The sequence below is a fragment of the Lynx rufus genome, unplaced genomic scaffold, assembly GCF_022079265.1.
Source record: "Lynx rufus isolate CCGP_SWC_20201006 ecotype Redwood Valley unplaced genomic scaffold, mLynRuf1.p SCAF_11, whole genome shotgun sequence".
Taxonomy (NCBI): Eukaryota; Metazoa; Chordata; class Mammalia; order Carnivora; family Felidae; genus Lynx; species Lynx rufus.
The window spans coordinates 38668636-38695480 of NW_025814825.1; the positions used below are offsets into that span (position 1 = coordinate 38668636).

The 26845-nt window shown below is 51.1% G+C and overlaps 1 protein-coding gene across 10 annotated transcripts in view; it reads right to left on the reverse strand.

The window, feature by feature from the left end:
* The window catches only part of HPS1 (HPS1 biogenesis of lysosomal organelles complex 3 subunit 1), a 32305-nt gene extending 6430 nt beyond the window's left edge, over positions 1–25875 (reverse strand). The window contains exons 1-21 of one of the 10 annotated variants that reach the window (XM_047073267.1): positions 25832–25875; positions 24271–24389; positions 22382–22556; positions 17711–17848; positions 17351–17493; positions 16835–16943; positions 14468–14628; positions 13885–13987; positions 13224–13322; positions 13028–13097; positions 11022–11077; positions 9539–9706; positions 9264–9443; positions 8123–8184; positions 7449–7583; positions 7300–7365; positions 6058–6202; positions 3854–3967; positions 2273–2355; positions 1596–1786; positions 19–98 (exon numbers count right to left, since the gene is read on the reverse strand). In XM_047073267.1, coding sequence (XP_046929223.1) covers positions 1624–1786; positions 2273–2355; positions 3854–3967; positions 6058–6202; positions 7300–7365; positions 7449–7583; positions 8123–8184; positions 9264–9443; positions 9539–9706; positions 11022–11077; positions 13028–13097; positions 13224–13322; positions 13885–13987; positions 14468–14628; positions 16835–16943; positions 17351–17493; positions 17711–17848; positions 22382–22543 — 2157 coding nt within the window. In that variant the 5' untranslated portion in view covers positions 22544–22556; positions 24271–24389; positions 25832–25875 and the 3' untranslated portion in view covers positions 19–98; positions 1596–1623. Of the gene's footprint in view, positions 1–18; positions 99–1099; positions 1787–2272; positions 2356–3853; positions 3968–6057; positions 6203–7299; positions 7366–7448; positions 7584–8122; positions 8185–9263; positions 9444–9538; positions 9707–11021; positions 11078–13027; positions 13098–13223; positions 13323–13884; positions 13988–14467; positions 14629–16791; positions 16944–17350; positions 17494–17710; positions 17849–22381; positions 22557–22818; positions 23129–24270; positions 24594–25615; positions 25810–25831 lie in introns of those variants that run through there. The other 9 variants (XM_047073270.1, XM_047073268.1, XM_047073269.1 and 6 more) reach the window with 9 other exon arrangements.
* Between the last annotated feature and the right edge of the window lie 970 nt (positions 25876–26845).

Below are 26845 nucleotides of genomic sequence, written 5' to 3' on the forward strand. Positions count from 1 at the left end.
GCAAAGATCTTCAGTTAACACCCTTCCTTGGTACCCTCTGGCCTGCCTTGTATCAGGTGCTCCTTTGTTCTCTGCCCATTGGCTAGCAGGCCACTTCTCTACGGTAGGAAAAAAGCACCGTAGGAGTTGAGTGTCTGTACTGCTATGACATCTGTCAGTATTCTAGAAACCCACTATTAGAAATGCATCTTAAAATTGGGAGAATTTGTGGAGAAGGTGCATCTGAGTAGGAGAGCTTTCTGTGGAACCTTCTACTTGTGACTGAGACACCCTGACACTCCAGGTTTACACCATGTGTAAATCTCTGCTGAAATCTGATGCAGGATGTCCACCCCAGTGTTACAATATCAAAACATTCAGGGGACTGGTTAAACCAGATGTGTCACATCATGTAGCTGCTCAAAATTAAGGAAAACTATCAGGGGACAAAAGTGGATACCCTACAGAGCAGTGGGCTTCTACACTTAGTTTTCCCCTTCGTGCTCTTCTGGGTCTTATACAATTGAGGTTTGAAATCTCCATTCATTAAGTCAAGATATCATGAAGGAATGCAGACCCAGTCACCTCAGCTGACAATGTCCCTCACTGCCACCTTCTGAGGACGTTAGTGTGAGATGTCCTTCTAACTCTTTCAGTACCTCTGTCCTCCCCCCCACACCTCCACCTCCACCAGCTATTCCCTTAACAGAAAAGAACAGTCTTCTCTGCATGAGTTTCGGCTCAAGACTAGAGACCCGAAGGCCTGGCTGCTGTCAGCATGTCATACAGGGGGCCTGGGTGCCTACTTCTGCCATGGCGCTTCTCTCATCCCTGCGGCGGACGCTCCCCAGTCCCAGGACTCTGGTGGTCTCTTGTTCTTGTGTGTCTCCTGGGGTGGGAGCTTCTAGGTTAGAGGAGAGGGACTGCACCACCCGGGGCTGGGGTTCTCAACCCAGGGCACACAGGGGTCGGCTGGCATGTTTTCAAAAACCTACACCTGGGATCCACAGGCCCAAGTGACACAAACCTCTGAGTGGGAGCTGGGAAGGAGTCGAGACAGAGCAGGGTGCAAAGGGGCCAGACTGCTGGGCACCAAGGACAGCCCAGGAGCCCAGGCATGTTTGGCTTGAACCACCACCACCAGCATTTATTGAGCACCTGCCACGTGTCCGGCAGCCCTCATGGCCACCCTGAGAGGTAGGGGCTATCGGTGGAGGAAACCTGCCCAGGGTCGTAGGGAGGAAGAGGCACAGCGTGAATCGCAGCCCGGCTAGGGCGGCACCTTTCATCTGGAGAAGGAAATGGCTTCCTGAGGGAGCTCTTTCTCCACTCCAACAGCATGAGGAGGCATCTTCAGACACCTGCAGGCACTGGGGACTTCCTGTCTCCTGGGCATAGATGGAGAGGCAGCTCTGAAAGCAGCCGACCCAGTTCTAACCTCGCAGCCACTACTGTTTTAAGGAGACCAAGGGACCCTCTCTGGCCTCCCTCCTCCTCCAGAGACAAGGATTTGGGGGTTTGTTACTTGGAGGGGAGACTAGTCTAAGGGGTTTAAGAGACCCCGGGGACTGTGCTATCCCTAGGTGAGTGCTATACGAGGGGACCAGGATACACACAGACCGCGCCGGACCACTGTGCCCTGGCCTAGAGCAAGGGGACGCGGGAGGTTTCCCACAGGCGCCGGGCCAGCTCGCCGGCCTGCTGCACCAGCACGTCTGTGGGGATGACCGACAGGTGGAGGGCCAGCAGCTCGTGGCACTTGACAGCCTCAGCGGGATGGCCCTTGCTATAGTAGCGCAGGAGCTTCCTGGAGGAAGACGGGGGACAGGATTCAGGTACGAGGCCACCGGCAGCCCTCCCAGAACCAGGGGTCTCTCCCAGCATGGCACAGGCACTGCCACCTCGCGAGGCCCCAGCACCTGGCTGGCAAAGCCTTCCCGCCCCTCGCTGACCTAACCACAGGAGGATCAGCCCCAGGCTGCACGGGCCACCCCCTAGGGTTCCCCGTGTGGGTCTGGTGATGGCAGTGTCCAAGCTAAGGGATGCCACAGAGCCAGCGGGGAAGCCCTAGGGCCCCAGCGCGGATGCCGGCAGATGCTGCCGAGAGTGTGGGAACCAGGAGACGGGCAGAAACCTGGGTGTGCTCTGCGCCCACCCCTCTCTCACTAAACACGGGGCTGGGCAGGAAGGAGCTTCTAGGGGGGCATTCCTGAAGGAGGAGCTGCTCCTCTATGGGGGAGTGGCACTTATCTGGGCACCCACTCTTCCCAACAGTCTTGTAAACTGGGGTCACCTGTAGTAGTCTCCTCCCAGCACGCCGATGGAGGCCGAGTCATCCGAGAGGACGGGCACTTCTATTATCTGGAGTTTGTACCCCTGAGGAGGAGAAACGTCTTGAATGGGAGGTGGAGGTACGGTGGAAAGAACATGGGCACGAGTCAGACACCATGTTCAAGGATTGGCTCAGCCCTGCTTGGTGAGTGCTTGCTGTTTGGACCTCTTTTTGCATCATTTTCTCATCTGTGCAGTAGGAATAACAGTAACCGCCCAGTGAACACTGGAGGTGACGTATATAAAGTTCCGAGTGTCCTGCCTGGTCCACGTGTGGTAGCCCTCACTTCCATCAATGGGAGCACCTGGGTCAGTGGCCAGCATGGGTTCAGGAAGGCTGCCAGGAAGGCGACCCAAGGAGGTGTCATGCAGGGTCTAGAAGGGCAACACATTATCAAAAGGCCCAACTCCCTGTTTTGGAAGTGACAGAAATCTCCAGGGTAGGATGAGGAGGAGAAGGAAATTAAGACCTGCTGGGCAGCTTGTGTCCCAGTCCTGGTCACGGGGTTCCGTCCAATGCCCACCTGGGCACTGTGGGGCCCATCGTGTGGGTGAGGTGCCCTTGGCGTATTAAGTGGCTGCCCAAGACGGCACAGGTGCAGGCAGCCCCCACAGCCAGCTCTGTCCCCCACACTTCTGCTTCAGTCTGTCACTCTGTCATGCCAGCCACACACACGAAGCCCTGTCTCCCCCTAGAAACCCAGGTAAAGGTTGTACACACATCCTGGGCACCGAGTGCAAAGAGGAGCCTGCAGGTCAGGAGAGCCGAGTCTGGGCTCTGGCTTCATCATCTATGATCCTGGTGGCTCTGGCCACGGAGTTTAATCTCCAGGCACCAGTGTCTCGATCTGTAAAATGGGGCCAGTGATACTCGCCCCCAACCATGGCCCATGGGAGGATGTGAGGTTGCCAGAAGAGTGGTGAGGGACCCAGTAAGCACCCTACATTCCGGAAAGCACTGGCCATCGCTCTCAGGCCAGAAGGAATGGCCCCTACAGAGCTGGAACACAAAACAAAGAGAAACAGGAAAGAGAAGAGAGAGCAAGAGAGAGACACCAAGCTCCCATGACCTGTGCTTACACTGTTGAAACAGTGAGTCTAGAGAGAGAAATACGGGAATAGGAGGCCACACTGTCATCTTCACCTCGGGCAGGTTGCTTCACTGCTTTGAACCTCAGTTTATCCGCCTTTACCCTGGGAATGACAGTGTGCCATGCTTCGTTAAGAGCGGCTGTCAGCTGATCACCAGACCCCGAGCAGCCCTTCTCAAGGGGCACACACCCATTCGTCCACGTGTTACCTGGACGCTGCCTTGCCTGACGGCCTGAGCTTTTCAGACGGCTGGTGGAGGGGTCACAAGGCGCACATGAAAGTGGGACCTCTGAGATCTGGGTCCCAAAGGCTGTGCTTACCTGTCAGTCCCACTAGGGACAAGAATTGATGAAGAGACAGAGGGACTGAACAGAGAGCAAAAGAAGAGTATCAGAGTCAGCAGAGAGAAGAGCATTTCAGGATGGCTGGCCCCAGGCCTGGCCACACCCACCATCTCGTTCTCAAACCACAGGAAGTAGGAGCAGCAGAAGTCCCCCTCTCGGAAGAGCAGCGTGGTGTAGCCCTTCTGCAGGTATCTGCGGGCCAGCCGGATCAGAGACCAAACCTGGGGAAACAGGGAAAGTGCTCGAAGCTGCCCTGCCCACCATGGCCTGCGGGGCCAGCCCCCTCCCCACAGTGGGGCTAGGGCTCACTCAGGCTCTGGCCTCTGGAAGAAAAGCACTCAGAGAAGGAGCTCTCGGTAGGCCAGCGGCTGCTCCTTCTCCCCCTTTTCCTTAGTGTCAGGGCGTGACCTGGGTCAGAGCAGGAGCTCAGAAATAAATTATTGGATGGATGGACTAGGACGGATTACCCCTCCAAACACTGTGACAATAAAATATACATAAAAACACGTGAAGTAACTTTACACCGAAGCCATCCGTTAGTAAACTGATCACCAGACCCCAAAAATCGCCCAAGGGCATTGTTAAGTTAGTAGAACAGGAAATGAAGGTGTGGCCACCCATTCCCCCCCTCCCCATCCCCTCCAGGGCCTGCAACTCTGGCATAGGTTCTGTGCCAGGAAGGTGCTGGTGAACTGCTGGAACACACTGAGTACCCTGAGTCAGGCATGTCCTCTGCTTCAGGGGTGAAGTCCCAACTAGGGTTCACCAAGGAGTTCGACAGAAACACAGTAACCAGGTGCTCATATGGGTTACATCCCCCGGGCGATATTCTCTTGCCTCATTCAAGGACTTCCTAATGTTGCCTGTGAACTGCCCACGGGAGGGCAGCCTGGACAGCCTGGGTCCCCCATTTCCCAGGGCTGCAAAAGGCCTGATGAGCTCTCTCACCAAAAAGCTTAGCGGAAGGTGTACATGATTCACTGCAAGCCAGACCACAATGTCATGTCTAATTACATCTGCAAACAAATACATGGATTTGCTATATTTTTCAGGAAAGCAATTTGACAACAGGTATCAATAACCTTAAAAACATTCCTCCCATTTGCCTTAATAATTCCATTTCTGGGAATCCATATTGAGAAAAGAATCAGAGATGAGGACAAAGATGGACGCACAAAGGTGTGCACTGCAGAATTATTTATGACCACGAAAGCCTGGAAACAATCTAAATGCTCAACGTTGGGGAAATGGCTAAGGAAATTATGTTACGTTCACATGATGGACTACTGTGGACTTGTTAAAAATCATGTTTATAAAGAATTAATGACATGAGGAAATGCATCAGATGGAAAGTGAAGTGAAAATGTGGGTAAACACACTGCATACACAGAATATGCAATTATAACCAAGGACAAGGAGCTGCACAGAAAAACAGTGAAAAGAAATGTGGCGAGAGAACTCCAACAACTTCCAGAAAGATGGGTGAAGAGGATGGTACCAGCAAATGCTCAATGAATTGTATCATTTGTGCCACGTACTGTGCTAAACAGTCAACATGCAGCATCTCATGCATCTGTAATCTCTGCAACTCCAGGACGTCAATAGTATCACTAGCCTTTTACAGATGAGGACACAGAACCTCAGACTAAGTAATACCTCAGCCCCACAGCCAGGGAAAGGCAGAGCCGGCACAGGCCTTCCGATGCCCTCTTTACTTTAACCATTGGCATATACTTTCTTTAGACAACTCTAATATATGTTTATATACTATGCTACATGCTATATACATAGTATATAAATATACCTATACTAGTTTGCTATGAAATAGTCAGTTAAGGAGAATGAATACAGGACCCCCCAGGGAATGGTTCTTCAGTACAAACCACCTCCTGTTAAATCCTGTATCCAAACTGACTGACCTTGTGTCTCGTCCTCCCACGTGAGTTAATTCAGCAAATACTTACTGGAATTTATTTAAGCCAAGCACAATTTTAAGTCCTGGTCATTTCCCCCTTTGAACCCACTGCCCAGATGTGCTTATGCAGCATATAAGAAGACACCCAGGAAGGTGCCCACGTGGCCCCGAGGGCCAGGGCCCTAGAGTGACAAAGACCGGCTGCTAGCCTTAGGAAGTCACGGGCAGCTGGGGGCAGATGCTGACAGAAGAGTACGGTACCGGTTAAGGGGGGCGGGGTGCGCTTGGGGCCTCATGGGAGCCCCAAGGGTGGGGCATCAGTCCTTCCTGAGCAGGGGGCAGGCCGCACATCTTGTCCGACAGGGGTGCAGAGTACCCGGGCCGGGCAATGCTTACCTTGGTTCTGATGAAGGCGGCCAGCGGTCCCCTGCCCAGTTCTGATGAAGTCCTTTTACTACTGCTGAGGGAAGGGGCCACCATCTGGCCGGTCGTGCGGTCCACATAGATGAAATGCACCAAGCCTGGGAAGTCTTCTAGGTAGGTGAAGGTCAGAGTTAAGGTGCTCATAAAGCCAGGGACCAGGGAAGGTGCTACTCTGTCCTCCACCTAGGATTCTAGCAAGGCTAAGCAGTGGAGTCAGGAGACCAGGCCCGCCAAGCCCTCCTCTCCCCACAGGTTGCCCTGTCAGTCAACCCCTGGTGTCCCTGTTTTCCTGGATCTCTTTACCTCTGAACTCCCCAGCGCTGAGAAATTCTAAGATGCAAATAAAATGGATCCCTTGATACTAGCACACTTAACACAGGGAATTCTGGACCTAAGAGCAATAGGGTATTGTTTGTATTTTATCATTTTCATGAGGGATGAGTTTAAATCTTACATATGGTGAGGCTGGTGTGAGAGCAGAGTTACCTAGCTAATGAATGAGCCTAGCTGACTACCCAACCCAAACACCTCGGCGTGGTTTTGTTCATCTCTCCACACATCACCTGTGAAGCTGGAAGGTTCCCACTGGAGAGGGGAACAGCCAACATGGCAGGGTGGTGGCTGCTGGCTAACGAGGGCCTCTGTCATCCCTTTCACCCGCATACCACAGGCAAGAGTCTTGGGAGATTGAAGGCCTGACACTTTAGAGATCTTAATACAGGAAAGACTCCTTATATAAAGTTCCAGGGAAAATTAGTATTTGATAAAACTAGTGTTCCAGAATAAAAGGGTCAAACAGGTCTTGCAGATGGTTTTTTAAACAGGGATAAACATATTCGGTGCAGGCCTCCTCAGAGCCTTCATGTCCCACTGTGTACTGCGACTTCTAAGGAAGACGTGGCCTCTCAAACCTCCCTGACCCCAGGACCCCTGCCCGCCTGCAACACCTGTTACCACTCCGCTGGCTGGACGTCAACATAAACGCTCTCTGAAGCTAAGAAGCAACTGTGGGACAGCAGGGGTTTGTGAAGCTTCAGCCTTGGAGTGTTCCTACGGACAAGACACCCATGACAACATCTCCTATCATTTTTCTTTGAAGAAGCTGAGGCGGTGGAACGTATACACTCCTTCCAGAAAGCCAGCAGTCCTTCAGAGTGGCAGGTGGTGGGGACAGGCAGACGTGAGGGGCTTCTTGGGGCTCAGGCATCAGGATATGACACCATGGTGATGTTCCTCCTGCTCTTCACCAACAAAAAGTCCTTCCAGTCCGTCAGCTTTTCTCTGCCGAGGAAGCAGGGGAGGCAGGGTGTGGTGCGGGGCCCCAGCTCCCACTCTGGTGACCCAGGCGCCACACCCACACTTACTGCATGAGTGTCTGCACCTGGTCCTGCAGCTGCTGGGGCAGACGCGGGCCTCTCAGGCCCGGGGCCACGGACAGGAAGCTGAGACGGTAGACGGCGCAAAGCTGCCGCTTTACCTTCCCACACGCCTGAAGCAGCCTGGACACCGAGAGAGGAGAGCATGACAGCACGAAGGGCCCTGGAGGGTGGGCTGTCGCAGGTGTGCCGAGGACACACACCTAGGATCGCCCTTCATCCCAGGAGTCGCCCCTGCTCCTGACGGGCAACAGACAGCTGCTGAAGCACACCCTTGCCCTCAGAGGGACAGGGCAGCTCCCCGGTTTTCCGCCAATGTGGTGCCTGTGTACTTGGGTTGAAGCTTCTAGAATCTCCCCCCCACCCCCCGCCTCTATGGTTTTTTTTTTTTTTTTATCGAGAAATGAGGGAAGTGCGCCCTTCAGTGCTGGAGCTGGGCACAATGCTGAGCCTCTGTCCCACGTTAAGTTCTCCAGGCTCTCGCCTCCACCTGTAACTCCTCTGCTTCCCAGCCTCCCTCCAGCATCTAGGACTGGACTCCACTGTCCTGAAGCCCCCTCGGCCCTCATAAGCACCTTCCTGAGCATTCTCTGCCTCTTGGCCTGGAGGAAACCGTCCCTCTGTCCACACGACTCCCCCCATCCTCAGAGGCCCCCACTCACTCCCAGGACGATCCGGGTTCGCTCCTGGAGAAGGCCTTGCTCTTGAACTCCAGCCAGGTGCTCTGTAGGAGGACAGAAGACAGATCAGCTTCCTGATGATGTCCCCACAGTGCGGTCCAGGGGAGACTCTTGCGATGTTGAGCTCTGAGAGGGACCCACGCTCCCTGACTGCTCTGTATTTAGGCTCAGAGCACATCTGCCTTCACACAAAGCTGGCTCTCCACCAGGTCCCCCCCAGCTCTCTGCACCCCCTAACACACCATTCTATTCACTCAGCAGGCACTTCTTTAAAGAGCAGTATCTGTGTGGCAGGCACCGGGCTCACTGCTTAGCTGGTACAGACATGTAAAGTAATACTCTCAGAGTGACAGGTGAGTGCACCAAAGAGGAGTGGACACAGGGCAGGCGCCGGGGTGCTGAGGTGGGTGAGCTCCTCAAAGGGGGACTCTGCATTCTAACCCAGTGCTGTGATGGCCCGCAGCATGGCGAGATGCTGGGCAGACTCCTCAGAGGTACCTGGGTCTGCCTGGGTCTCGGCTCTGCTCACTTGCTCGGCCTCCTCTGATCCTTCTTCTCATTTCAGACCCACGTGCACTGCAGCCACAGCGCATCTCAGGTCCTCAGACGGACCCAAGCACCACCAGCTGTGTCCCCTGGGTGGTCTATCCCTCCTGAACTTCCTCTAGGCTCCCGGCATAGCCTGTGCTGTTGCTGCTGCTTACTTAGCATCGTTAGACCTCATCTCTGACCTGGGCTCTAAGCCTCCTCCCCGCCCCGCCTAGGGTGGTAGGCTGTGTCCTGCATTTCCGTGTGACCTGACACAATGGGAGGGGTGCCACGGGCAGGCGGCCAGCCCTCACGGAGTCCTAAGGCCAGGCTCTGGTCCCACCAGCTGAGTAATCTCGGCCAAACCATCATCTAGGTGAGCTCCATTCTCCTCTATACCATGGGAATTACAATTCGTGTTGTGCCAAACTCACGTGAAAATGCTCTGAAAATGCTGCTCTAAGTTTCTGCTATCATTTCATACTGGGGGAAACAAGGGTTACACACCTACGGTGGGGCAGGGCCAAGGCCTAGAGGCTCCTGAAGGCCCTGCCTCCTCTCCCGGAGGCCGGCATGTCTGGGAATCAGGTCTCACCTGAATCTCTTGCCCCCCACGATTCTTGACAAACTTGTCCATCCTCTGGCGCAGGTCCCCCATGAGGGGGTGGGACCGCAGGGTGCTCCCGGCCTCCTGCCCCTCCTTCAGCTTCTTCTCCAGGAGGGAAAACCCGTCCAGCAGCTGGTACAGGACCAGGGCCAGGGGGGTGTTGGGGCACTAAGGGAAGGAGCACAGGGCAGGATGAACGGGGCAGCCTGTGGGGAAGGCGCCCAGGCTGGGGCATTGCCGAAGCATGTGGGGGTTGCTCATGCCTTGGTCAGGAGCACCATGTTGATGCCGGGCCACAGGGGCAGGCAGTACATGGTGTGGGGCACCATAGGGCAATAGCTCTCTTTCACGCTGGCATCCAGGAAAATCCTTCTGGGGCTGGAAGGGACCGGGGAGTGAGGGACCAGGGTCTGGAGGGTGTCTTCAGCGATCTGTGGAGAAAAGAGCCATCGGTGGGGGAGCCGCCTGGCCTCTGCCTCACATACCTACCCATGGTTGCCCATTCTCTGTGCTCCCTGTGAACCATGGGGATAAATATATCAGCTCCAAGAAATCCAGTTCTTAAAAGTCCCCGAGCTCTGTCACAGCGGCCCCAGCGGCTCCAGGGCTGCTACTATTTGTCTCCCTGTTTCTTCTGAGCCTTGCTGCCCAGAGTCAGGTCTGGAGGGCAGGCAGGGGCCATGGGCAACAGGATCTGGGGAAGGTGGTAGAAGAGACACTGAAAAGGCAGGAAAAATGGGGGTGGGGGGAGCTCCCTCCCAAGCCTTCACTTGGACAAAAGCATTTCAATAACGCTGTTATTCTACCCACCCTCAGAGCATCGGTCGGCCAGTACCATGGAGGAAAATTGAGGCATAGATGGGCTAAATGAGCCGGACCCCAGCCTTACTAAGTGAGTAAGAAAGCCTCTGGTGGGGAAAAAGCAGAACATTGAGATCAGCAGAGCTGCCACAAGTCGTTGTCTATCAGGATGGCACAGCAGTCCTAGCTAGAACAGCAAAATAACTGGAGACAGCACACCAGCTGTGCCACCGCTCTGCTAAATAAGGAGCACGGGCACGTGACCGACTTCTTGTTTTTAAGTTTATTTATCTTGAGAGAGAGAGAGAGAGAATGGGGGAGGGGCAGAGAAAGAGAGGTGGGAGAAAGAGAATCCCAAGTAGGCTCCGCACTGTCAGCGCAGAGCCTGACATGGGGCTTGAGCTCACAAACCGTGAGATCACGACCTGAGCCGAAGTCGGATGCTTAACCGACTGAGCCACCCAGGCACCCTGGCATATGATGGACTCTTAATCCTTAAAAACCAGTGCTAAGTAAATGGAAAAACGTTTAAGGAAAAAAGTGTAATGAAGTACATTAGGATTCAGATTTGGTAAATGAAAAAAAAAATGCAGTGTGTAAGTACACATACATATGTGATTGCACGTATATAAAATCATAGGGAAGATTAGAAGGGAAACACCCCCAAATCATAATAGTACTTAACATCTGGGAGAGGATTCAGAGTGCTTTTTTGCTCTTTCCATACTTTTGTATTTCCCAATTTTTCTACAATAAGTATATTTACTATCTAATTTTAAAAAAGTATTAAAACTTAAGCTGGACTTTCACTCCCAACAAGTGTGAGGAAGGTGGAATTTCTCAGGAGCTGAGGTCACCCTTCGCCCAGCACCTGCCTGGCCCCTGCCTCTGGGATGAGCTCTGTCCACCCGCCCCCTCCCCACCCCTGCCCCAGGAAAAACTCACCTGGATCTGGGGAGCATCGGTGGGTGGGGTGCCCCCATCCAGCCAGACAGTGCTGCCTACAGGACATAGGTAATAACATAACATGAATAACAGGAAAATGTGAATAATGGCCCAGCAGCATGTCAGGAGGGGAGGATGGGGCGGAGTACCTGGCAGGGACAAGAGCACTTAGTATGGGCCGGAGCAGCATGGCCCTGCTCAAGGGACCCCAAACCGGAAGTGCAGGGTGAATTCTGCAGTCTCAGGGCTAAAGCAGCCTGGGGAAGAGAAAGCTCATCCCAGGGCCGGCTGCTGGGTCCAAGCTCCTGAGGATGGACCTGGCAATGGCGCCAGGTGTGTTCCTCAGCAACCCCCCTCCCAACGTGGGCCCCTTAATCCCCTCCTCCAATCCACCCTCCAGACTCCTTCAGGTCTCTATCACAGCACCTCTTCACCAGGAGGCGGCAGTCACATTTCCCCAGTTACTCAGTTGGCAAACTCGGAGCACCTACTATGTGTAGGGAAATGAGCTGGATTTCCTTTGCCAGCCTAGCTCACAGAAACTTACTGAACCCACTACCTATCTGAAATATTACATGTTGGTAATAACATCCTTCTCCCTTATACTTCATTGCAAATAACGGTCATCTATAATCATGTTTCTCTAGGGAAGCCTGTTTGCATGTTTTCAAACACCTGATTTACAAATGAATGAGTACAACTCAAGCCATTTGTAAGCGGTGAGTTCCAAGCACTTTGAAATGGCATTATTTACAGCTCTGAGGCATAAAGTCTAACCACTGAGAAAGAGGCCAGGAGGAGGATTGTGATGAATGAGGGAAGGGAGCAGCAAGAAGAAAGGAGCTTCCATGATCACCCCAAAGCAGTGTTTCTCAATGTGCTCTGGGCTCATGGAGAGCTCAGAGAGCTGAGGGTAGCTAAGGACCCTCAGAAATGTGCAAGCCTATAGGAGGTGGTGCATGACCTCAGGGGTCCCAGGCTCCCTGGAGCCCATCCAAGGACTTAAAGTTAAGAACATCTAACCCACTGGTTTTCAACTGTGGCTGCACATGAGACCTTTTAAAAGTCTTGATGCCCAGGCCACATCCCAGACCAATTAAGTCAGAATCTCTGGCACAGGCAGGCCCAGCTTCAGCAGTTTTTAAAGATCCCTAGGTGAGCCAGCCCCCTGTGCAGCAGGGCTGAGAACCACTGTTCTAACTTAAATCTGTGCATAGTACTGGTTCCCACTCTGATGCTCACTGGCTTCTTGGGGGAAATTTCTAGAAGTATTCACACCTGGGGCCCAGTCTGTGGACTATATAGCTTAACTGGCCTGGCTGAAGCTGCCTGCATGATTCTAATGTGCAGCCAATGTTGAAAACTGGTGGCTTAAGGGTACCACACAGTAAATTCCGTTCAAAACTCAGTCCCTGAGAAGTTTCTTCTCCTGAAATCATGGCTTTTTTCTATCAGGTGAAATGAACCATATGATCCTTCCTTTTCCCCTAAGAAATTCACAGATAAATGTGAGCCCATTCAGAGGGACTATAACACTACAGATTTTGGCTTATCTGTTTTTTCTAAGCAATGTTGTCAATTTTTTTTTTGTTAGCAACATTTTGAATGTATATATTTTTTTATTGTTTACCCACCCAAATACTCTGGAAAAAACAGCAAAGTACAGAAATGTTTCTATTTATAATTTAAGTCATTATACTTGAAATCAAATGATTATTAATTTTAGTTACTTATTAATTGATTACAAGAAAATAAAGGCAGAGAATATACCTTATGGTAAATAAATTTTTAAATGAAATCAATTTGTCACAAAAAGCTTTAGGACTCATTTGAAGGGCCATCCTTGAATTCATGCCAGAGCCAGGGGGGCAGGGGTTGGTGGACAGAGCAGGACCCACAGGAAGCACCAGGCTCTAGGAATCTCTGCACCTGCCCCTGTGCCCTCACAAGGTGATGCCAAGGGGCCCCTCCCCCCTCCCCTCCTCCTCCTCCTCCCTGGGCCTCACCTGAGCTCTGTTCTCCAGGTGAAGGAGCTGGTGTGAAGTACTCCTCAGGGAGGGAGAAGCTGTCTGTGTCCTGCGTGGGGGGGCGGGGGGGGGGTGGGGAGGCAAGAGGGTGTCTTGGGCTGACAGCCAGGAGACCCTCCCACAGGCGGCTCAACCCCAGCCCCTCTCCCCTCCGCAGGGTGGGTCCACCACACACGGTTGCTGCAGAACTCCTCCTGGTGGGGGCTGCAGAACCAGGGCTGCAGGCCTGCTGCATGGGGATGTTCTGGCTGCTCCGGGGCCTCCGTGGACAAGGCTGCCATAGTCAAGGAAGACCTAGTTAGAGCGTGTCTGACCAGCTCCTCCCCACAGAGCCCAACACCTCAGAGCACAGCCTCTAACCCTCTGTGCCTCCCACAACAAGGCAGCCACGGGCGAGCTCACTTTCCACAGAGGTTTCAACTCTAGGTAGCCTGATCTGTCTCCAGACTACAGAAATTACAGAAATTCCAACACACTGACAATCAAACCACCACCACTGAGGATAATGGGGATGGCAGCAAGCGAAGGTGCTGGCTAGCACTTACCAGACGCCCCAGGCACTGCTGGGCTCTAGGTAAACTGTCCCCTTCACTCCTCCAAACCCTGTCCCACTGCACAGATGAGGGACACGAGGCTTAGAGCGGCAAGCACTCCAAAAATCTGCACTTTTCACCGACTAAACTGCATTCTAGAATTCCTTTACATCTGAAAGCAGCAGAAGTCGAGCCCAACCCCAGGACGAGTACTGTGACCCTGAACTACGGCCTCCCTAGATTGCCTGCCCAGCGTGCTCCAGAGGGGGGGTTTTGGAGCTGCCCAGGGAGCTGGTCTAAGACCTGAGGGTCGTCATCCTCCACTGTGCTCTCACTGGGGTAGAGGTCCTGAACCAGGAGAACGAGGGCGAGGAGGTCGGCTGGCCGCAGGGAGCTGGCACTGTGGCTGCAGAGAGAACAGGCAGCTGTCAGCACGTGCCTGGGGCACGGGGCAGTGGTGCATGGGGCAGGGCATCGTAGCGCGGTTCCTGACCTCAAGGAGTTTGGGAACATGTCAGCTGACCGCATCCTTCTTGGAGAAAGGCAAGGTGCAGATAAAAGTAACCAATTCATTAATTCTAAAAATAAAACTTGGTTGTGTTAAAGAAGAAAAACTACCAACGAGAAATCACCAGGGACCAGTAACAGCATGTCAGGAAGTTCTAAAATTCAGATTTGGAGACAGTGTTCCAGAAAGACATAATTCAGAGAAGGGAATGAGCTGAGAGGGGTCACAAAGTGAAGAGTCTGGGGAGGCTTCATGGAAGAGATGGGTCTTGAAGGTCTTCTTGGCTGGGGAGGTGGTGCTTTTCAGGTAGAGGAATAAGGGGCAAGGAGGAGGGGCTGGGGGGCCTCTGGGTCACTGCCTGCTGGGACCAGGGCTCACCTGGAGTAGAAAGCCAGCAGCTTGGAGTGCACGAGCAGGAAGGCATGCAGGGCCTCCTCGCCGGCCCTCTCGGGGCTGGAGTTGACAGCGTGGATGACGTGCCGCTCCAGGGCCTCTATGCACAGCTCACAGAGCTGAGGGTGAATCAGCCGCTCCACAGCCTGGCCATGGGTGAGAAGGGAAAGGAAACCATGTCACCGACCACTCTCTCCTGCTCCAGGTCCTGGCTGGTGGGTACATTCGCTCACTCCATGCTGAGTGCGTGCTCTGTGACAGACACTTGGGAACGGGGAGACTCAGACCAGCACAGTCCCTGCCTTCCTGCAGTTTATGGTCTGGTCACTAGACTCCAGTGGATGAGACAGATAATATGCAAGGAAACAGACAAGATTAAAGCCAATTCTAATAAGTGCTGTGTAGGAAACACACGGTAATGAACAGCAGAGACCTACTTGGGTAGGGTATTTAAGGAAAATGTCCCTGCAGAAGGGACCTTTAAATTGCTATCTAAAGAACAAGAAATCCTATCAGAGCGAGCGGAGGGGGAGAATGCTGCAAGCTGAGAACAGAGCATCTGCAAAGGCCCTGAGGTGGGGAGAGAGTTTGGAACAGTGCTGTCCAACCAATATATAAGGCAAGCCCTATGCATAATTTAATATTTCCTAGTAATCTACATTAAAAAAGTAAAAAGAAACCGGTGAAATTAATATTAGTAATTTATCGTGCCATTTCAACATATAAAAGCATTATTAATGGGGCATTTGATGCTCTTTTTTTGTACTAAGTCGTCAAAATCCAGTCTGTATTCTACATATATAGCAGAACTCAATTTGGACTACCTACCTTTCAAATGTTCAATAACCAAATGTAGCTAATGACTACTAGACAGAATTAAATGTCAAGCACTCTTGAAATGGAAAGAAGTCCCAGGGGGTCAGTCCCCAGTGAGCAAGGCCAGAGAGGCACGAGATGAGGCTGGGGTGAGATCCACGGAGGCAGATCACACAGGGCCTGGTAGGTTCAGGAAGGAGTTTGGATTTTATCTTAACTGCATTAGGCCAGCTCCTACAAGAAGCTCTTCCGGATGTCTCCGGAAGAGGTGACCATGTCATCCTTCGTGCCACCTTGGATTCTGACAGGAAACCCAATATGGCACAACCAGAATGCTTTGTTGGATGTTCAGGTATATATGTCTGGCTCATCTCCTCTCAAGGGCAGGGACTGTGTCTTTATTCATCTCTATTCCCAGGGCCTGGCACACCTCTTAGAATACAGTGGGTACTATACATTTATCAGAAGAGTGAGTAAGCGGGGCGTGAAAATGAATCCTTCAGATCTATTTTCCAGTTCACTAATTCTCTTCCTAGTTACGTCTCATCTACTATTTAACCCATCCCTTGAGATTTTTATTTTAATAATTATGTTTTCATTTCTAAAATATCTATATGGGTTCTCTTCCGGCTTTTATGTCTTTAAATATTTCACAGTTATTTTATATTCTGTACCTGATAATTCCAGGATATCAAGCTCCTTGGGATCTAAATCTACCGGTGATTGATTTTCCTCTCACTCGTGGTGGCTCATTTCCCTGTGCATCTGACTGTTAATTGTGAGCTCATATTCGTTTGCTCTTAACCTGTCCTCTAAAGCAGTGGCTTTCAAAGGGCAGTTCCTGGACCAGCATAATCGGCGTCACTGGTGAACTTGTCAGGAATGCAAATTCTAGAACCCCCCCCCCCCCAACTATGAGAAAAGGGAGGCCCAACAACCCCTATCTTGCAAGCCTTCTAGATGATTCGGATGAACACTGGAGTGTGAGAACCGCCACTCTGGAGAGAATTTGTGCTTGTCTCTACGGGGAGCCCGGGAGTCTACCGGCAGTGACCACTTGAACTCCTCAGGTCTGGGCTTGACCAGGGAGTCTTGGGCTCAGTCCCCAGTGCTGCTGGCCTAAGTTAGTCTTCTGGTGGTGGTGTTATCACCATCTACACTCAGACAATCTTGCCTTTAGTGCTGCTTATTTATCACTGCTTTCCACTCTAGTTTCAGCTCAGTATAACTTTTTTGGGGGGAGGGGATGGTCAGAGTTGAGGGGACCTTTAAAATTTCCACAATTTACTGTGAGCTCAGAATGACATGAAAAAGTCTGTTGTATCTAGGATCTGTTTTATTTCAGGAAACCCCATCAGGGTGTCCAACCCACCACGTGGCCACAACAAGGCGCAACCTTCTAAATGCACGAGGTTGAGGGTCTGCCTATGACCTCACTCATGATGGGGATGTGTGTGTCAAAACGTGGCCTGAAAGCTACACAGCCCTCTGACCTGACACTCCTCTGGCCTGAGGACTCCCATGCCCAGTAGTCACCTCCACGGCGAAGCACTGTTCCTGCTCACGCAGGCGGCCATAGGTCTGCAGCAGGCTCTGGAAATGCTCCCACACTTGCATGCGCCGCTCCAGGTCTGGGGGCCGCAGCCTGGGGGCAGAGCAGGAAAGACCCATGAGAAAGCTGCTTGTCCCAACCTTCAACCAAAGGGGCATAGTCCTAGAAGACAGTCAGGGCCAGGCGAGCTCACGCAACATGAACAAATGAGTGGGAGGGCCCTCTAGGTACAGAAGGGCCGAGTCCGGGCTGTGGCCGGGGCCATAGAGTGGGATGGGCATGGAATCAGGAGTTGGGCACCCAAGCAAATCACTTCACTTCTCAGTTTCCTTCACACACAGACATATGACACGAAGCCAGCCTGAGAGATCCGGGAAGGTACCAGGAAGGAGCCAGGGGGAGAGTGTGACTGGCCAGTTTCACACAGGCCGGACACACCCTGCACAGCCTTGAGAGGGTGCTTAGCAAAGGATCTAGAGGGGACCGCCACGAGGACTCACTCCTTCCGGATGAGCTGGCCATCCACCGTGACCAGACCAAAGTGCACTTCGAACAGGTACTTGAGCACACACAGCTTCTGCCGCAGGTCGCCCTCACCTTCCGTATGGTCTCCGTTGATGGCAATGAACAGGCATTCTCCAAACTGTAGGCAGAGGGGGCTGATGTCAGCCAGCCCCAGGGGACCCCTCCCCTGTCCTGATCCCTGAGGACAGTGAGGGGAGGCTTAGGTCCCAGGGGACTTTGAGAGGGTGCAATTTCTGCCTTATGAAGGAGTCTAAAGTTCAAGATCAGGGAGAGGCATGTGGACAGCCCACACAACTGAGGGAAGAGGAACATGGGCCCCAGAGCTACACGCTTACCAGGTGAAGGACATACAGGTAGTTGCCATTTTCTGTTGAGAAGCAGGTGTATGTATCTGAGAGCTTCTCCAGCATGGTCATGGAGGAGATGATCACTGGGGCTAGCAGGGTGCTGAGCTGGTCCTCCACGGCGGGAAGCTGCATGAGGGGAAGGAAGTCACACTGCTCAGAGTGCCAGACCATGGGGACAAAGGCACGGAAAAGACCCAAGCCTTGTAGCAAGGACTCTGCTGTTCAGGCTCTGAATCTAGAAGGAAACACTAAGGAATTAGGCCACATCTCCACAGTGGAATGTCTGGGGCATTTAATGGGAGAACTGAATGACTTTAAGGAAGTTCTCTACATAACCCAAAGTCCATGCTTTTTGTTGGCAGTAGGTCTACGTTGGGGAACATATCCTAAGGAAAGTGATCTGGGATGGGGCAAAGACACACACATACAGACGTTCACTATGGAATCATTTACAGCAGTGAACAACTGTAAAAAGTGTAAATGCCCAGTGCCTGGGAAACAGATAAATAATAGTCCATTTAACGGTGGAAGAATATATAGCTATGTAAAATACTGGAGTGTTTCAATGACATGGAAAATTCCTCTGCTATGATGCCATGTTAAAACAAAAAAGTGAATGGTCTGTATTTTAAAATGCATAGAAAAAACAAAGTATTGAGAAAATATTAAGAAAGGCAACACTATTAAAGTTATTCCTCCTGGCAGAGAGAATATGAGTGATTTGCCCCCTTTTTATGCTTCCATACTTTCCCTATTTCCATCACAAGCCAACCTTTACTTCTACAAGATCTTCCTTCAACCATTCTCTCTGCCTTGCAAAGAAGGAACAAAATAAATAAACAAAACCAAAGAGAAACTGGACAAATTTGGTGACAATCTGCAACTACAACTGGCATGAAGCCAGTAGAACGGTCACCACTCAAACCCTCCATACTGGAATGACAAGAAAGAAGAGGTGACCTTCCCTACAGTGATCTCCGGAGACCTGAATCATGGAGAAAGCCAAGTCCCAACTCTGAGCCTGAGAAATCTGAAAGGAGAGGAGTAAGACCTTGTCTTGAAAAGAAAAATAGGCAACCGGCCAGGGGCAAAGTACAGCATTTACAACAGGGCCAAGACGCAGTACTGTGGCGGGTATTTTCTCCCAACTTCCTCAGCGCTCGGGAACCAAGCTGTGTCCAGCTGCTGCGGGAGTCTGTCAGTCAGGATTTAGCAGTGGTTTCTGCCCATCACTCAGGCCCCAGCTCAGATGGCTCCTCACCACCAGGCCACCCTGCCCCCACTGCTCCCCACCTCTCTCTCTGTTTAACTTCTTCAGCCCATTTATCATTACCTGCACTCATGAGTTTATTTGCCACTGGGTTCACTGTCTGCCCTCCCTCTTTGGCCCGAAGTTCCACGAGAGCAGGATCATGCTATGTTCATGGCTTCACCCCCAGAGGCTGGAGCACAGTAGGTTCTCAATGAATATTTGTTGAATGAATATCCCTCCACATAGGCAAATGTTTGTTAAATTATTCACATGCCACAATTTTCTTGGACTGTCATCAACAAATTACGTTAATAGAAAGTCACTTAAAAATGTAGATTGTGTGTACAGCAACTCATTTTTAGAGTAGCAGCTTTTTCTGCAGGTGTAGCAAAGCAAGAGTTTTTTTTTTTTTTTTGGTTGGGGAAGATGAAAATATTTGGTGTAGGCAGAGTGTAAAGGAATTACTATTACTTGGAATTATAAAGTGGTACATTATCTGTGAATGGCTTCTGAATCAACGTTTCTATTTATAGGAAATTATCCTAAGGAAATAATGAGATGTGGGATCAAATTCAAGCATAAATGTTCCCTACAGCCATAGTTTTAGCAAAGTAGAAGCAATATACATGCCCAGGATGGGAAAAATGGTTAAATAAATGATACATTTATTTATACACTGGAATATAATGCTTCCATTAAGATTTATGCTTTTGAGACTATTTAACACAAAAGAATAATGCTTTTGATATAATGGCAAATGGAAAAAAACAGGAAATAAAACTGTAAATGTGGTATGATCCCAACTACATATAAAAGATAAAGACCCAAAGGAAATACATAGAAAAGCTAATAGGTCTGGTGCTAGAATTATGGGTCATTTAAAAACGATTTCTCTGTATTTCCAAATTTCCTACAATTAATTCATGTTATTTATAGAATCAGAAAAAAAATATGTGTCGTATACATAAAAAATAAAACTTTAAAGACAATTTTTTCTTTACATTAGTCATTTAGGAACTGAAAAATCAGGATTTTGCTCCTTTCCAAGGTTTTTGATAAAGAGGAAGATAAACACCAGCAGATAATTTGCTTCTTTTATTTTATTTATTCATTCATCTCCTCTATACTGTGTGCCTTTATGTCAATATTATGGCAGGTTCCAGAGATATAGAGGTCTACTGATGGTTTGCTTCTTACATTTACCTGACTGAAATAGCAAAGAACTAAAATATATAAAAATTCCTAAAAAAAACTATATGTATTGACTGCTAAAAATAAAAGAGCCTAACAAATAGACTTGTTTTTTAGCTTAAATAAAACCACTAAAATGTCATGATCTCTGATATCTTTATTCCTAAAGACTGTGACAAGAATATCGGTGATGTTGAAGTGGATTAACCCGCTGAGGTGGAACTGGCTCAACGGGTAGTTAAGCTCAGCAGAGCGAGGAGGGGGCTGGCAGGCCACCAGTCTGTGCTGCTGCAGAAATGCAAGAACGCTCTCTACTGCTTCCCCTGCAAAGATTTTTAATACGAAATTCACCTGGAAAAAATGTCCAAGATAAATTACCCCTTTAAAACATAGAGTAGAAATTATTAGTGGAAAATGACAACTATCTCCAAGCTGTAATATTTCAGTGTTGCCCTGGATATTCATATGCAAAAAATAAACTTTAATCCATAATTGCCATCATATCCAAAAATTCAAAATGGATCATCAGACCTAACATGAAGCCTAAAATGACAAAACTTCCGGAAGAAAATACAGGGAAAACTCTGAGATCTTGGGTTGGGCAAAGATTTCTTATATATGACACCAAAAACATGATCCCTAAAAGCAAAAAAATGGATACGCTGGAGTTGTCAAATGAAAACTTCTGGGGGCACCTGGGTGGCGCAGTCGGTTAAGCGTCCGACTTCAGCCAGGTCACGATCTCGCGGTCGGTGAGTTCGAGCTCCGCGTCAGGCTCTGGGCTGATGGCTCAGAGCCTGGAGCCTGTTTCCGATTCTGTGTCTCCCTCTCTCTCTGCCCCTCCCCTGTTCATGCTCTGTCTCTCTCTGTCCCAAAAATAAATAAACGTTGAAAAAAAAATTAAAAAAAAAAAAAAGAAAACTTCTGCTTTTTGCAAAATACTGGTTAGCGGATGCGAAGGCAACACAGAGTGGAAGAAAATACTTGCAAAACACCTGTACCTAATACAGGACTTGCATCCAAAATATGTAATACTCTCAAAACTCATTAAGAATAATAAGAAATAACCTACCCAAGACATAGATGGGCAAAATTTGGACCGATTTCAATTTAAGAAGATACAGATGGCAAATAAACACATGAAATGATGTCAAAATCATCAATCATTAGGACATGAAAATTAACAGACAATGAGATTTCAATCGATACCTAGTAGAATGGTGAAAATGAAAAAGACTGACTATTGCCAAGGGTTAGCAAGGATACGGAGGAAGTGGAGCTCTCTCATACATGAGGAGTGGACTATGAAATGATACAACCCCTGTGGAAAAGTTTGCTAGTTTCTTAAAAAGTTAACATATACCTACACGATCTAGCCATTGTGCCCTAGGTATTTTACCCCTGAAAAGTGAAAGGCGATGTCCATACAAAGACCTGAACGTGAATGTTCACAGCTGCTTTATTTTTAAGAGTCAAAAACTGGACACAGTCACCATCAACAGGTACACGGATATACAAACTGTGGTGTGCTGATACAGTAGACTACCTCCCGCTCAGCAACGACAAGGAATAAACTATTGATAGATACTGCAACATGGATGAATCTCAAAATCATGCTGAAAGAAGCCAGACCAAAACCAAACCAACCCTGAGAATATACCGCATGCCTATAAAATACATTTATATAAAAGCCTATAAAATACAAACTCATCTACTGTGACAGAAAGCACATTGGTGGTTGCCCAGTTTGGGGGAGGTGAGGGAGGGGTCACACACTTTTGAGATGGTGAGTATGTTTATTTTATTGATTGTGATAGAATCACAATTGTGTGTGTATCTCAAACTGTATACTTTGTATAGTAGGCCAATTATACCTTAGTATAGTTATTTAAGAAATTAATGTGTTAAACTTATGCTAAACTTTTTAAGTAGAGAAGGTGAGGGCACCAAATTTCTCTGTTGTGTGATTAAAATTCTACCTCCTCCTCCTGTTCTCATGTAGCCTAGGGGGCCCTGGTGGAGTAGGGGTGAGGTCACTAACTCGAGAGCATCAAGAGGCCAACCTCTGAGGATGAGCAGCTGGGTGTTTAGGATGCTGGGCCACATGCACCACCCTGTTAGTTCCTCAGGCTGGGCCAGGAGTGGGTGGACAGGTTCACCCACCTCCTGGTAGTTCTGTGCTGTTCTCTCCCATCCTCCCCCTGCCCTGCACTCACCTCTTCTCCCTCATTCTCCGGCTGCCCAAACTTCAGCCGCAGACTCTCTTCAAATTCCTCATCCGTCCAGTAGAAGAGGACCTCTGCACCTTCTGTGGCCACCAAAACACACTTCATCTGACAGGGAGAAGCAAGCTCAAGGTCACCTCCTGGCCCCTTCATCCACAAGCTCGGCCTGAGTAATGAAAACGATCACAATCCCAGCAGATACCTACTGAGCCAGCACAACTACAGGGGCCTTCCTGGTGTTATTTCGTCAGACCCTCACCACAACCTGATGAGGTAGGAATCTTTGGTTATTCTCATTTTTTAGAGCAGGACCTAGCACAGCTTGGCGTGGCAGAGCCACTGGGATTTAAACCCAGGCCTAAGGCTGGGGCTCTTGCTTCTGTGTTTTCCAGCCTCTCACCAAAGTGTCAGACTTACCATGGGCCTACCTGCACCAAGTGTAAGGAAGGACCCAGCTCTCGATCTGGACATAGAAGAGGCAGGCAGTATCATGGCTCACGGCAGACGGTCAGTGCCTGGCCTAGAATGCAGGGAGGCCAGTGCACCTCCCTTCAGGCAGTTCAGAGATATCCCCAAGGCAAACACATCTCCAGAAGACAAGCTTCGAAGCCCATGAGGAGTGGATTCAGGATTACATAATTTTATTAACAAGCTGCTTGTGCTCTGGGTAGAAACAGAGGCTGCCTAACCTTGTCCACCGTGCATTCTCACACCTGCTTGGCTGCAGCTTTCTCAGCCTCATCCCCCAGCGTCTCTGGCTCTTCCAAAGCACCTTCCCCACCCCCACCCCCCACACACCCTCTGTGGGGCACATTTTAATGCCTGATTATATAAAATGTGTTTCATTATTCATCAGTGGGGAGATTCTTAACCCAGAGCTTCCCACACTATGCCTTTCATTCCTGGGACACAGCAAGACACTGACCTCTCAACCCTTGGGACAGCCTGACCACGCCTGGTGAGGCCAGAGCTCTCAGGCCAGCTGCCTACAACTGAGAAAACCCCAGGCAGGGGCTTCACATCTTCTGTGCCTCAGTGAGCCACACGGGCATGATCACGCTATCTGTGTGCTAAGACGTGACAATGACTAGGGGACTCTGCTCTGACTGCCCCACGGGTGGATGTCCAATTTCCACAGGATCATAGTATCCTGAGGTCTGGGACTCCGTCACACTCTTCAGGATCCCCTATGTGCCCAGCTTAGTGGCACTTACCGAATTCCTCCCACATCTCCGGCTGCTTTATCAACTCTAACTCAGAGCACCTGGCCTCAAGGTGGTTCCACCCCAGTGACAGAGTGCAGCCTATTCCCATGGAACCACAAAACACAAGGCAGAGACACGGAGGGCAACTGAATACGAAATAAAGGTTGCTGGCTAAGGGCAGGTGGGCCTGGAAGAGACTGTTCTGGGACACCCAGGTGAGGGGGACAAAGACAGGGGCTCAAGGGGCCAGCCTGATGGGAAGAGAGTGTGTGTGCTGGGCAATGGAGGGCTGCAGAATGTGTGGCCAGGAGCAGAGAGCCCCCTGTAGGCTGGGAAGGGTGTAGGGAGTGACACACTGGTCACGGATGGGTGAGGTTAAGGTGATGGAGGCCGGCTGTCCTAGTGTGGGGTAACGAGGGTCCACTCCTTGGCGCAGGCCAGGACAGGAAGGGGCTGACTCAAGAGGTACAGCTGGGAGTCACAGGCCTTGACAGCCCGGATGCAGGGGAGGAAGGAGAAGATAGGCTAAGGTGACATCAGGAGGAAGAGCTGGGGCAGGGCTCTGCGGAGTCAGGGAAAGCTCAGTCTACTGCCTGCCTCATGCTGTGCACCTCCCATGGCCCCAAAGCAGCCCTGGGGTGGGTGCCACCTGCCAGGTCGGGCAGGATCATCTACCTTGGCAAGGAGCACAGCAGAGCCTCCAGACAGCCAGGGGTTCAGAAAGGGCTGCAGTAGACACACTCGGTGACTAGCTTATGGAGAGCGGCAGCACAGCATCTCAGGTCCTGTAAATGCTTAAAACAGAGAGGTCATGAGGGCAAGCAGAGCCTTTCATCCGACTGCTGCCCATTTCTGGGAGGACAGGCTGGTGAAGGTCTCTCTTTGGCCCTTTGGCAGTCTGCTTAGGAGGTGCCCAGTGCCTGTATCCCGCTCACCCCTGGCCTCCCACAATGGGGAACAGGAACCAGCCAGCACAGTCCTTTGGACATAGCAGATGCCCACAAACATTAATTCCCACCTACTGTTTCCTTCCAGGCACTCTCATTTCACGTGGGTCACTCAGAGCCATGGTGTGGTCTGCAAACCTGCCCTGAGCAGCCCCAAGGGGCTTGCTATGAGTCACTAGACACACAGCACAGCCGTCCCAGGCCCACAGGGAAGCAGTCCCAGGAGAAGGGGAGTGATATCCCAGGAGGATGAAATAAACCAATAAAAAAGGTGCCAGAGACAGGGTTCTAGTTTTGGCCTGACCAAGGCACTTAACCCTCTCTGAGCCTCAAACTCCTGCTGTGAAACAGAAACCCTTGCTCTGCCTCCCTATACGGTTATAGTGAAAAGACAGAATAACCAGGCAGGAATCCCTTAGCAAACTCTTACATGAACGTGGGCTTATTTACTATTCTTATTTCCCGGCCTCCCTTTGTCAAATAACAGGGTGAACTAAACTGGTTCCAGAATCATTCACATTTTGATAAGAGGCAGGAACAATATAAAGGTGTAACCGAATTAGGAAACCAAACGTTGTAAGCAAATAAGAAGCACAAAAGGGTTTTTAGGGGCTCAGCATCTTTTGCAACATAAGTGAGACTTGCTACATCACCGGCATAACTGGCCTAAATGACATATTCCCAGAAAAAATGGAAATGCTTTTCAGTGGACATTAGGTTCTCCTTTTTTATTCCAAAAAGCTGTTGAAAGAGAACCTTACTGGTGTCATTTTATGATTTCCCTGTTCTATCTTGCTCTAAAGAGGCAACACAGGACTCATTGAAGGCCCAGATGGCGTCGGGCCAACCTGAGGAAAACCCTCAGCCCCCATTTTCGCCACCTTCCCCAGCACACCGCCACTAAGGCCTCTGCGCCTGAACCCGCTCCGCTCCGTCTGGCCCCCCCCCCCCCCCCCCCCCCCGCCTTCCCCCTGCCGGGCTGGAGGGCCCAGGAGACGTGGCAGCCTTCCTGTCTGCCCCGCACTCCACACTTTATGCAGCCCCTCCCAAAACCCCGCGAAGCTCACAGCTACCCTGGGAAGAAGGCCCGGCTTGGGGTTCCCTCCCAACTCCGTGGCTGCAGAAACTTAGGAGAAGCAGAGGGCCCAAGGCCAGCGGGGCGGGGCGGGGCGGGGCGGGTGCGGCCATGGTGGGGCCCGCCCCCACTTCCGGGAGGGCAGCGCAGGGGGCCTCGGAGGGAGCCCCGCAGCCCGCGGAGGGACCGGGAGGGCGGCGCTCGGACCACGTACCGGCTAGCCGCCCTTCACCGCCAGACCGCCGGGCTCGCCGGCGCGCTTCCGGGTGCGGCCACGTGACCGCCCGCGTGACACCCCCGTCCGGGAGGGGCTGGACGCGAGGGCGGGCTCCCCGGACTTCGAGCCCGCCCCCGCCCGGCGTCGCCTGTGCCCGCGGGTCAGTTCGCTCCGCCTAGCTTCTGGGCTCCCTCGGCCCGGGCGCCTGCTGTTCGGCGGCCACGTTATTCTTGCGGTCGAGGAGAGCGCCGAGGCCTGCGGAATTGGGGCGGTGTCGCCCACAGCCGTCAGGGACACTGGGCTTGCCCTTACGCTGGCTTGAGCTCTAGGGATTCCGCACCGAGGCATTAGGGACAGGCGCATTTTAGCCCCGTTTCACACAGGACGAAAGCCAGGCCCAAGAAGAACAACTAACTTGCAGAGGGGCTGAGTTAGGATCAGAACCCAGTTCTCCTGGCTCCCGCAAGGTTCCTTCCCACCCTCTGGCTTTAGCTGCCTTCCGTGACTGTTTTCCGTGGCCTGAGAAGACACGGCCTGCAGAAGGGCCTGGTTGTCCCCACAGTGCCAACCCTTGAATTTCTTTATAAAGGTTCTCAATCCGTTTGGGGGTGGGGTGTACATTAGGGGCTTTGTTTAGAACTAGTGTTTTCAAGATTTTCTTAAATTTGTGTAATTAGAAGGGCTGAAGTGTGCGGTTGCTGATGAAGATCATGGAAGGGAGTAAATTACTTCGGAAGTCACCCCTCAGTGCCCTGGTGCTGCCAGGGGGCTGTGGGTGCAGCCCAGCAGGGGATGAGTTGGGCGGACTGGCCGTCTGGCAGATTTGCATACACGTTGGGGAAAGGCGGGGACCAGGAAATAATGCTCCCACCACCTGCAGACAAAGGGAGCCTCGCTTCTCCCCGTCCCCCCCCCCCTTTCTCACCTTAGGGCCCAAACCTTCCAACTGCCCGCCTGCAGCACCTACCCGCTACAGACATGGCTCTCCGCAGTCCATGGTTGAGATCCCTC